The sequence below is a fragment of the Colobus angolensis genome, unplaced genomic scaffold (assembly GCF_000951035.1).
Source record: "Colobus angolensis palliatus isolate OR3802 unplaced genomic scaffold, Cang.pa_1.0 Scaffold30, whole genome shotgun sequence".
Lineage (NCBI taxonomy): Eukaryota > Metazoa > Chordata > Mammalia > Primates > Cercopithecidae > Colobus > Colobus angolensis.
In genome coordinates, this window is record NW_012116266.1 from 5442071 (window position 1) to 5454786 (window position 12716).

A 12716-nucleotide genomic window follows, 5' to 3' on the forward strand; every position below is an offset into this window, starting at 1 on the left:
TGGCCAACATGGTGAAACCCCGTCCCTACTAAAAATACAAAAATTAGCTGGGCATGGTGGCAGGCACCTGTAATCCCAGCTACTTGGGAGGCTGGGCAGGAGAGTCGCTTGAACCTGCGAGGTGGAGGTTGCGGTGAGCCGAGATCACGCCACTGCACTGCAGCCTGGACGCCAAGAGTGAAACTTTGTCCTTCCGCCGCCCCCACCCCCGCCCCCGCCAAAAAAAATAGAAAATAAGCAAATGAATCACAAAATGGAAGAAAACATTTGTAACTCATAATCTATAAAAGACATATATTTAGAAAGTAAAAGAACTCAATAAGAAAAAAAACCTTATTAAAAAGGTGAGAAGGAGCAAAACATTTGAACAGATATTTCACCAAAGAGGATATACACATGGCAAATAAGCACATGAAAAAAATGTTCAATATCATTAGTCATTATACAGCCATTTTGGAAAACAACTTGCCAGTTTCTTATAAAGTTAAAAATTTACTTATAATATAACCCAGCAATTCTATTCCCTAGGTATTTATCTGAATGAAATAAAAATCTAAGTGCACAAAAAAAACCTGTATGTACATGTTTATGGCAACTTTATTCATAAGCACTCAAAACTGGAAAAATCTAAATGTCCTCTGAGAAAGGGATAGACAAATTGTGGTACATCCCCATACAACACTACTAAGCAATAAAATGTAATGAAATACTTAAACATGCAACAACATGGGTAATTCTCAAATGCATCTGGCCAAAACAACAGATCAAAAAAGCTACATACCATATGCTTTCATTTATGTGTTATTCTTAAAAAGGCACAACTTTAGAGACAAAAAAACACATCAAGGGCTTACCAGGAGCTGGGAGTGGAGGGGAAGGACTGACTATGAAAAGGGGGCATGGAGGAAATTTTTGTGATGATAGGACTGTTCTATATCTTGATTGTGGTGGCAATTACGTGTCAGTACACCTTTGTCAAAACTCACATACATGGTATACAGGGTGAATTTTACTGTACATAAGTTACACCTTAGTAAAAAGAAAAAAAATTGCTTGGTAACTCAGATACTATATAAAAGAGACTACCCTGATGTAAATTATTAAAAGGCATTTACCTTGCTTTTTGTTTCAAAAACCACAGTTAATTATCCCCTCACACAACAAACGTTTATTTAGTGAACACTGAGCCAGACACCTGTTATTCGACTAATATTTAATTACTAAAACACAGACTCTCAGTTGGGGGTGATTTGTCCTTTCTGATGCATTCTTTATCAAAGCCGGAGCACAAGGAGATTCCTATATTTAACCAGTTAGTTTGGCCTAACAGTTGTATCTGTATCAAAAAACAGCCCATGTTTACATTTATCTACTGCAGAAAGCTTTTCTTTAAAAGTCATATAGAAGGAATCGCACACGACACCATCCAAAACCCACTTTGGCTAAAAGTGTCTTTTAAAACATGTAAAGATCTTACATATGTTTAACATGTATAACAGCAAAGCTGAATATAAATGCTATGAAGCTCTTTACTGGCAAGTGGAACACTACAGTGATTGATATGCTTTGAATCTGTGTCCCTGCCCAAATCTCATGTTGAACTGTAATCCCCAACGTTGGAGGTGGGGCTTGGGGGGAGGTGAATGGATCACAAGGGTAGTTTCTCATGGTTTAGCACCATCCCCCTCGGAGCTGTTCTTGCAATAATGATATCTGGTTGTTTAAAAGTGTGTAGCGGCCGGGCGCGGTGGCTCAAACCTGTAATCCCAGCACTTTGGGAGGCCGAGACAGGCAGATCACGAGGTCAGGAGATCAAGACCATCCTGGCTAATACGGTGAAACCCCGTCTCTACTAAAAAATACAAAAAAGTAGCCGGGCAAGGTGGTGGGCGCCTGTAGTCCCAGCTACTCAGAAGGCTGAGGCAGGAGAATGGCGTAAACCCGGGAGGCAGAGCTTGCAGTGAGCTGAGATCCGGCCACTGCACTCCAGCCTGGGCGACAGAGCGAGACTCCGTCTCAAAAAAAAAAAAGTGTGTAGCACCTCCCCCTTTGTCCTCTTGCTCCTACTCTGGCCATGTGACCAGTGTGCTTCCCATCTGCTTTAGGCCATGAGTGTAAGTTTTCTGAGGCCTCCTCAGAAGCCGAGCAGATACCAGTATCATGATTCCTGTATAACCTGAAGAACCGGTAGCCAATTAAACCTCTTTTCTGCATAAATTACCCTGTCTCAGGTATTTACAGCATTGTGAGAACAGACTAATACAGTGATATATGTCCAAACACATATATTTTATAGCAGATAAGAACCTGTTTACTAGCCAGCATCATTAACTGTACAAATACATTTTGTAGCAATTGAGTCCATCTCCTCCCCAATCAAAACAGATTTTAGATTGCAATTTTAAAACACTAGCCAACTTAAATAAACCTGAAATTCTTTACAAGTACATTGTCTATGAGTTTCCAATGCTGCTATAATAAGCAACAGATTCTGTTAAAAACAGACTTACAGAGGCTTTCCATTTGTTGTACCAAATATTTCCTATAAAATATACCTTAGAATTATTGTAATAGACTTTTGTTAACCATTTAACCTGTAATAGAAATATTTCTAACGACAATTTCCAAAAACTGTATATAAGATAGCTCCATATTAAACTTAAAAATCTCTAATAAATGAAATTCAAGCAATAAAAGAACATAAATTTATACTACCCTATTGGAAAAATGTATGAGAAACTTTACCTCAATTTTCTCAGGAAATGCTAATCTCTGGTCACAGACTTTCTAGTTAGTACATTATTCTTATTTTTTTTTTAATAAAAAGTATAATCAAACCAAAAACAACAAAAATCAAAGGTGTAAGTAAGAGAATAGCCAGATGACTGGATCTGCCTGCCAATTAATAAGCAAATACTTACCTGTAGGGGGAGTGGAAGAAACAACAGGGGGAGTTGGAGAAGTGAAGCCATCAGCAAGGGTCTGGGCACCCCCAGCAGCAGCGTCTGGGGCAGTGGAGGAAGGGACAGTAGCAGGAACAAGAGGGGCAGGGGCAGATGCAGAAGTAGCAGGAAGGGGAGGAGTGCCAGCAGAGCCAGCAGGGGCTGAGGGGAAAGAGGAGTAACAGGCAGCATTAATGAGGCAATCATATGAGGCAGGATTAGAAAAGGTATTAGAGTATTTAATGTTAGATATTCTAGATATTCAGTGCTTAACACTAACCAAAAGAACAGAGTTGAAAAAAAGAATAAAACTTATGTTAAAGGATTTCTATATAAGCAGCAAATAATTCAAGACACTCAGGATAATGTACAGATTTTTTCAATTCATTAAAAACAAACATTCCTTTTTATTTGAAAGCACTACTCCAGAAGAAAAGTGTTCCCTTCATATTGTTATTTCTAGCATAACATTCCATATATAGTATACAAAACTAACATAATACACTAAAAAGCAACAGTTTTCCATTTTGAATTATACAAATCAGAAAATAGACATATTCCAGATATCAGGCAAAAAAAAAAAAAGAGTTTTTTTAAAACACAAATCTTTACAATTTGTAAAAGGCATTATCTACTTGTTACTATAAGTAATTAAGTATGTAACACTGTATTAATGTATTTTGTGTCATGTTTTTAAAACTAAGTTTTAAGTGTGTATCTCCTCGAATCAAATAAGCAATTTTTCGGTTTCAGAGAAAAGAGGGTAACATTTTCAGAGACTACTAAATTCCAATACGTCCACTAAATTTAACTGTCAAAACTACTTTTCATTATCTGCCCAATCTTCTGTTACTAATATGATTCTCACACTGAGTTCCCACTGTGTCCGAAGACTGCACTGTCCTAACACTAGCTGGAATTAAACTTGTAACTCATAACAAAGTGTGATCTGAAACCTCAAAGCAGCAACTGAGCCACATCACCAAAGGCAGAAAGAGAAGTGCAAACTGAGCAAACACTTACAAATCACTAGATTACAAATAACAAATATATAAAGACTTCCCAATATTTATGATTCCTAAAGAAAAAAAAAATCCTGATTATGAAGAAAGCCCACCATAATTAAATCACAAATTGAATCAAATTCAGAAAGGAAAAGTGAAGATGAGGCACCATGAATGTTTTACCTGGAAAGACACTGGGAGGAGATGGAGTAGGAACAGCAATAGGAACCCCCACACTACCACTTCCACTGTTCTCTCGACTGCTGCTCCGACTACTTGGGTGGCTCCCTCCACTACTCCCACTGCTGCTAAAGAAATAAGAGCCACCAAAACATGAGTATTTATAAACAGTAAGAGATCATCAGCACTTCCCAACATTTTCTGAGATGAATGTAGCTACAATAAAGGTAATTCAAAAGCGTTCCACTTCAAAAAAAAAATTTCCTTGAGCTCCAAGTCAGTGACAGGTTAAAAAAAATGTGTGTGTGTGTGTGTGTGTGTATTTCTTAATAAAGTTGAGGGAAAAACTGAGTTCAATAAGCTTGTTTTGACATTTTGAAAAAATTATCCAGAAATATAAGTGATAAATGTTGAGGTTTAACACATTAAAACAATAAATATTGCCTTATTCCAGTTTAATGCCCATCTGAAGAAACTTCTTTTATAATAAAAACATCTTCCTAAACAGATTTGAGTAATTTTAATTCACAATCATATTTTGATGTACTATCCCATATTAATGTTTTATTATGTATAGTTTTTCATCTGTAAAGTTCCACCAAAAAAACAACCTGACATTTCCCACATTTGGTCCATAATTTTTTTTCCAGATCAACTGAACTCTTAAAACTTGGAGAGAAGTCTGCACTTTGAGATGTCTGTTCTTTATCAACTTCCTGACTGCTCAAAGTTGCATCAGAACATGAGGAGAGAGAGGTGAAATCAGATGAGGTTTGGGAGAGGAGAGTGAGGAAAAGAACTTAGTGCTTGGAAAATGAGAGATTTACCTGAAGTAATCTGAACAGATTATGGTACTACGACCATCACATTTTGCACTGAGGTAGAGAAAATACCTGTAAGTTCGATTTCTTTGATTCACAGAAGCTGTCCTCACAGGGCTCTGCTGCGAGGGAGCCATATTACGGGTTGGGCTAGGTACGTAATCATTTGGTACCACTGGAGGACGCACTGGCTCCAGTGTGCGATAGGGGGAGTGCCGCCTACAAAAAGAAGAGCGTATGTATTGTATGATTAAGCAAGTTTCGGCACAATAAATTCAAAGAGTTGCCAGCAGTGAGATACAATTTGTAATCAGAGATAGGAAATGTGTTTTAACATAACCCAGCTACCAATTTCAGTCTTTACTAATGTATCACTTCTCCACCATTATGGTTTTGGTGAATATTGTTATTTTTCAGTCTCCAACCTCATTTCCCTGTGCTAATGCAATTTTGTTCATTTATTCTCAAAGAGCACAAAGGTTCTCTACCATTTAAGCCAATGTTTCCCAGACCCTACTCTCTTCTTAGAAGAGTTGGAATTCTTTTTTTTAGTATCATATTGAAGTTTCCCAACTGTACTTCATGAATGCACTAATTATTCTCCTCTCTCTTCTCTCCCTAACCAAAGATATTCAAAGACAGGAACCACAAATCTAGATTTCGGATCCATAACCCCCACACTGATGATCACTACTAGCCATAATAACTCATTTCCCTTTCTATATACCAAACACACAGAAATTAAAGTACATCTGTATACAAAAATACACACTTTAATCTCATCTTCCATTCTCACTTTCTCCCTCAACTTTCACCTTGATCTCTTTTCCCTCCTCAGAGTTCAACATTTACAAAGGTGGGGGGAAGCGAATGACCACCACAACAGCCTTTCTATATTATTTACTTTGAACTGTAAAATACAAATCAGACTGGATTTTATTAACACATATTTCCCACCTTTTCCCAAAATTTCCTCATAAGGAGGATGAAAAGAGGAAGAAAGGAAATATGACAGTGAGGAAAAGAACTTAGTGCTTGGAAAATGAGAGATTTACCTGAAGTAATCTGAACAGATTATGGTACTATGACCATCACATTTTGCACTGAGGTAGAGAAAATACCTGTAAGTTTGATTTCTTTGATTCACAGAATGGGGAAATTAGTGATTATTAAATTAGTTCTCATTTCTACTTAGGTTTCCAAATTCTTTAAGATAAACAGTCAATTGACATATTTTAGATGAGATCTTGGTCACTAAAAGAATAAGAACTGATCAAGATGTGAAAATTAAAAAGCTTTCTTTTCCTGAAATGATGTTGCTCTACTGACTTATATATGGATCCCAGAGTTCCTTTAACTATTGCTCTCCTGGGGCACTCAAGTTATGGATCACTGATTTTGGATGAAATCACTTTGCAATTTACTCTACTACCCTTCAAAGTCTCCTTACATAAGTATATACATTGGTAATTAAAAATAAAATAAGGGACACTGGATGAAATCTTGGGTCAAAAGAGGAAAAAGTAATGTCAGGACTTTGGATTTAAAATACTAAAAGGAAGTTCCAGCATCTCTTAAATTATAATGCAATTATTAAAAATAAAATGGGAAACATTAATTTCTCCAACATCTAATTTTCAGACAATTTTTCCTAGGCAATAAAAATGCTTTGTTGTGGCCGGGTGCAGTGGCTCATGCCTGTAATCCCAGCACTTTGGGAGGCCAAGGCGGGCAGAGCACCTGAGCTCAGGAGTTTGAGATCAGCCAGGCCAACACGGCGAAACCCCATCTGTACTAAAAATACAAAAATTAGCTGGGAATGGTGGCATACACCTGTAATCGCAGCTACTCAGTAGGCTGAGGCAGGAGAATTGCCCGGGGGCAAGAGAATTGCCTGGGCACAGGAGGCAGAGGTTGTAGTGAGTCAATATTGCACCACCGCACTCCAGTAAGACTGTCTCAAAAAAATAACAAGTTCTGTTGCATCCAAGTAAAAATTCTTTGATAACTGAGAACTATAGAGTGAAGGCAATGACAAAAAGATTTTTTTTTAAAAAAAGCAAATGAACAAAATGTGGTGACAAGGCAAAGACTATGTGGAAAAATAGGTTAGAGCCATCAACTAGCAGAGTGGGTCTCAGCAACTGTGGTCCCCAAGGATCCTGCAGAACCACTACTAATATACAAGGAAAACAAACACTGGTATATGAGCAAATCTTCAAAACTTGAGAACACAAAGTTGCATTTTTCTAGGGACTTTCTAGGGACTAAGTAGCTTATCTTACTAACAATTTTGATTTAAAACCCAACAAAATCCATAAGGCACTACACATGATACAAATGTAAATGCTTCCATAGGAAAATAAAAACAGAGTTCCTCTTCATCTCTCTACCCTTACCCCTGGCACCATTATACACTACTATGCCATCTACATTGTACCTTGAAGTTTAAATCTTATTTGATCCACTAGATTTTCTCTCTCTCTAAGCAGAATTATTTCGTCTACCCCTAATAAAGTCATCCTATTCCTGGCTGGAATTTATTTTTATTCTTTGGTCTCCTACTGTCCTATTATCCCTCTTTCAGCACTATCCTCCACTGTATCTCAAATCAGTTTGTCCTATCCTGATCCACAGTGCTTGACTGGGTTTTGGTTTTTTGAAGGTTTGTGGTTGTTTTGTTGTTGTTGTTGCTGCTGCTGCTGCTGCTGGTGGTGGTGGTGGTGGTGGTGGTAGTGATGGTGGTGGTGGTAGTAGTGAGGGAGCCAAAAACAAGACTGTCAATTAAAAACTTGTTTAGCATATATCATAAAGCCAATGGTTGTCAAAACATTTTGTCTTTGTCTTATACATTTTTTAAAATCCAATTTGTGGTACAGTGACCCTGAAAAGTTGATAGAGGACAAATATTACCCCCCCTTTTACAGATGAAAAAACTGAATTCTCGGCAGCTGACTATGCAGGAACTATAAAGTCACAGCACAGCTGAAACAGAATTTTAATCATCTGGCTTCTGGGCTATACTATGCCAACCTAATCATAAATCTCAATCACAATAAGCCAAGTTGATAATACGATGCTCTAGAAGAAAAAAAGTCAAGCTTTTCCATTAATTGGTCATTTTTGCCAAATGTCAAATCTAGAGCCCAACTCTGTAGGACCAAAATAAAGCTCCATAGTCTTCTTCTTCTTCTTTTTTTTTTTTTTTTTGAGACAGGGTCTCACTGTGCCACCGAGGCTGCAGCACAGTGGTATGATCACGGCTCACTGCAGCCTCAACCTCCTGGGCTCAGGTGATCCTCCTGTCTCAGCCTCGCGAGTAGCTGGGGCTACAAGTGCATGCGCCACCATACCCAGCTTATTTTTGTATTTTTCGTAGAGACAGGGTTTCACCATGTTGCCCAGGACGGTCTTAAACTCCTGGGCTCAAGTGATCTGCTCACTTCCGTCTCTCAAAGTGTTTGGATTACAGGCATGAGCCACCACACCTAGCCTAAAGCTCAGTATTCTTGTAAGTTTTACAGAATTTTATAATCTACACAGCTTAAAATGGATAGTTGGAGTTAAACTGTAATATAAAAGACTATATAAATTTTCTGAAAGAAAAGGAATTAAAATTAGACTGCAATTTACAATAAATCATGAACTTGGGCTAGGATTTTATCTCAAATTTTAAATTCACTAGAAAAACAATTTCTAAAAGAATCTTTTTGAAGTATAAAAATGTGTTTCCCAAGAGAAAGTTATACACACAATAATCCTACAAAGAAAATGTTCTCTCTTCAAATACTCAAAAAATAATTTAAATATATGTTGTATATTATATTCCTTTCTAAACAATACTACATGAAATGGTTTTCAATTACTACTTAGTTATATACTCACCCAAGTGTCCCTTTCCCTGACATAGGGGGACTAGGGGGCTTCTGAGTTGGAGGTGTGGTACGCGGCAGCCCACCCATCTTCATGTTCTGGGTACTCACCTAAAAAATTTTAAGGAAAACTCAACTTGTATGCAGTGAAATAAAGTGGCACTTTTGGGAAATAATGCTACACTACGTAACAAAGGAGGGGAAGGTTTAAATACAGGGAAAAAATTAGAGGCCATGCATTTCATATGCAATTTCTACTCTACTATTATTCTACAGTTGTACTCAAAGGACTCTTCCTAACGTGAGATTTTCAAATCATTATAAACTTGTACGCAAAGACTTTATTTGCCATTAGGCCATCACACCAACAGATCACTGGTTAGACTATTTGATATTACATTCAATTAAAATTAAATAGAATAACTACAAAATTTTAGTTTTAATAAAGAGTAACTCAATCAAAAACAATCATGCTTTTAAGCAATTCCTTATTTTTAAAGATAACTTTCTTTTCTTTTTTTTCTGAGACGGAGTCTCACTCTGTCACCCAGGTTGGAGTGCAGTGGCACGATCTTGGCTCATTGCAACCTCTGCCTCCCAGGTTCAAGCAATTCTCCTGCCTCAGCCTCCCAAGTAGCTGGGACTACAGGTGCAAGGCACTACACCCGGCTAATTTCTTGTATTTTAGTAGAGACGGGGTTTCCCCGTGTTGCCCAGGCTGATCTCAAAACTCTTGAGCTCAGGCAATTCGCCAGCCTCAGCCTCCCAAAGTGCTAGGATTACAGGCGTGAGCCACTGCACCCAGCCAGTAACTTTCTTTAGATAGCAAGCTTATAAGGAAAATATTTCCCAAATAAAAATATGCAACTATGCATATGATCCACTATAACTAGAGAATATAAAGATAAATCATATAATATACACAGAAAATTTTAGTTTTTAAAATTGTGGGCCAGTCCTATAAGTCAGATTTAGTTAGTATCTTCTTATGAGGGAATCACCTACCTGAAAACTGCTAGAAGTTCAAGCCAGGTTCCTAAACATCTGAACCAGAAAGTTAAGGCTGAAGTATCCCATTCAACTGGGAGCAGCACAAGGGCCACAGGCAATATCCTAGTTCCAACGGAAATTGAACCCACTCAGGCCCAAACTGAAGGTGAATTCAGGCATGAGAAAGATGTAACATAGCTCTAAGTCAGAGCTGGACCGTAACTCCACTCACTATTCTATCTCCAACTGAAAATGCAAGTGTGGGAAAGATGGGTAATCTGGGAACAATGGAGGTCACCAAAGGAGTATGTCAGCACTTACACAGAAAGCCCTGGCTATCTCAAAAAGCTAAGAAAAGTTACTCACAAGTGTAGTTCAAATGCAGTCTCAAGAGACTACCAATGGGTTAGTGTTCACCACACAGGTTCATATCTGATCCTATTTTAAGACCCTAATACTCAAATAATATTTGAATTGCCATCTTCGAAATGTATTTTTAAAAAGGACCTCAACTTTTCTAAAAATAACGTGGCTAGACTAGTCAAATTATACTTCCTAAATAAAATTGCAAGACATTATACCATTGAAATCAGAATACATTCATAACTGTAATTTCAGAATATAAATTTTCAGAAAGCAAATCATAATTGTATACAGAAAAGTGAGGCTATCAAAACCAACCCTGGCTTAAGTGGAATTTTTTAAAATCCTAAAATACTACTTGTTATTTGAATAGGCAAGAAATACTATCTCAAGAAACAAATTCTTCAAATGAATAGCCCAGTGAACAAGTTGTGTGTGATGTTAAAACAATCTTTAATGACAAATGATACCTTTGAAATGTCAATATTTTAAAGTGAAGCATTTATCTGTAATCCTTTTGTTGTTGCTTTTAAACAATAAAAACAAACATTATCAAGAGTAAAGATTAACTTATGCTTGCTCTCCCTCTCATTAATAAGCAGAGGGTATACTACTCATATCTTAAAATGAAAACGCCAGAAAAAGTTTTTTTAAGAAAAATCAATCCACATTTGGGGAAAATTTTAGGAGCCATATAACAAATAATGAATAGCTTTTAAAACTGCATATCTTAATTTCTGAAACCAGAAGATTTTTTTAAAGTAGTAACCAAAGTCCTTTAAGCTCAACCTTAAAAAACATAAAACCCAAAGTTACTTTAAGTGATGAGGGAGAAGTGAACCAAACACTAAAACTACATCAATCTGCTAGAAACAGGAAGGAAAAGGAGCAGGAATTTAAGAGAGAATTTTATTCTATACATGGAATAGCTAAAATATTTGAAAAGATCTTTCCAACTTCTATTTGTTTTAGGTTTTGGTAAGCAAGGTGTTTTTGTTTAAATTGCAGTATCTTCTATAAGTCTTTAGACCTACCTCCCCCCCCAAAAAAAAAAACAGCATAAAATAAACAATCTATATATTAAAATCTGGTGGACATTTCTTTTTTATTTTTTGTTTTTATTTATTTATTTTTTTTTGAGAGGGAGTCTCGCTCTGTCGCCCAGGCTGGAGTGCAATGGCATGATCTTGGCTCACTACAACCTCCACCTCCCGGGTTCAAGCAATTCTCCTGCCTCAGCCTCCCGAGTAGCTGGGATTACAGGTGCGCCACCACGCCCAGCTAATTTTTGTATTTTTAGTAGAGATGGGGTTTGGCCAGGCTGGTCTCAAACTCCTGACCTCAGGTCTCCCAAAGTGCTGGGATTACAAGCGTGAGCCACCACACCCGACCGACATTTCTATTAGTATAACTTGGTACATTTTATGATCTGTAGAATCATCAAATGACTGCATTTATTTGGTTAATGGGATTGGATGACTAACCTAAGTCACTTAAGAAACAGAAGTCTCTGTAGAATGTTCAAACAATCTAATTTTATACCTCACTAATATTTCATTAACTTTCTATTAAAAGAATTTTTCAACATTTCCTCAAGGCAGGTTTTCCCTTGTGAAAAATGTTTCTACATTAAGTAAAACAATAAACATGCTATGCAGAATATAAATACTGCCATCAAATTTGAAGAAAAGGAAGAACAGAAATCAATGCCAAACAAAATAATTTTTATAATAGGTAAAATCTATATTATAAAGTTAAACTATATTTCAGAGCTAAAATAATTCTGGTAAAAATAAAAATATATTTACTAGACAGCCATCATGATTGATCCAAAAAAACTATTTTGAGGGAAGTATTTAAGAGATAAAACATTTCCTGACAAGTAGCAAAACAGATGAGATCTCTATGTGCTGATGGAGAGGAGTTTAACAAGAGCAAGAGTGAGAGAGAGAACATATACCATAAACTCAAGACAAGGAAAACAAAGCAATACTGCAGCCACTTCATAATAGCAATTACACTTGAAATATTTTTTAAAGTTACAAACACAGCAGAACTATCATCAGGCACATAGTAACAGTTTAGGGAATCAGAACAATACTCTGGTGGCTGATACCAATGATAATTTCGTTATGTATTTTTTATTCCATAAAATGAAAGGTCCTCAAGAGCTAAGTGAAGCAGGTATTAGGTACAATAAAGAAAAGTTGGAAAAGTCCCCACTTTTTCCCTACCAGAGAGAAACCTCCAAAACAGAAGAAATATTTCATTTAGGTGATGAAGGTTAATGCATGGCCACAGCTCAAACACTTTCCCACTGGGCCATGATGAAGGAATGCAAATACTACCAGAGGTAGAAGCAGTTCCTTTATGACCAGGCCTTGGAGACCACTACAACTGGCACCATCCATTAAGCCAATTATTGTAACTTAATGCCTTTTGTTTGTTTGTTTGTTTTTTGAGACGGAGTCTTGCTCTGTCGCCCAGGCTGGAGTGCAGTGGCCGGATCTCAGCTCACTGCAAGCTCCGCCTCCCGGGTTTATG

General features: G+C 37.1%; 1 protein-coding gene across 10 annotated transcripts in view; it reads right to left on the reverse strand.

Moving 5' to 3' along the window:
• ABI2 (abl-interactor 2) overlaps positions 1-12716 on the reverse strand; it is a 126791-nt gene that overhangs the window by 44831 nt on the left and 69244 nt on the right. For 4 of the 10 annotated variants that reach the window (XM_011949912.1, XM_011949910.1, XM_011949911.1 and 1 more), the window contains 4 exons: positions 8833-8930; positions 5020-5166; positions 4130-4254; positions 2922-3104 (listed from right to left, as the gene is read on the reverse strand). In XM_011949912.1, coding sequence (XP_011805302.1) covers positions 2922-3104; positions 4130-4254; positions 5020-5166; positions 8833-8930 — 553 coding nt within the window. The remainder of the gene's footprint in view (positions 1-2921; positions 3105-4129; positions 4255-5019; positions 5167-8832; positions 8931-12716) is intronic. The other 6 variants (XM_011949917.1, XM_011949915.1, XM_011949918.1 and 3 more) reach the window with 4 other exon arrangements.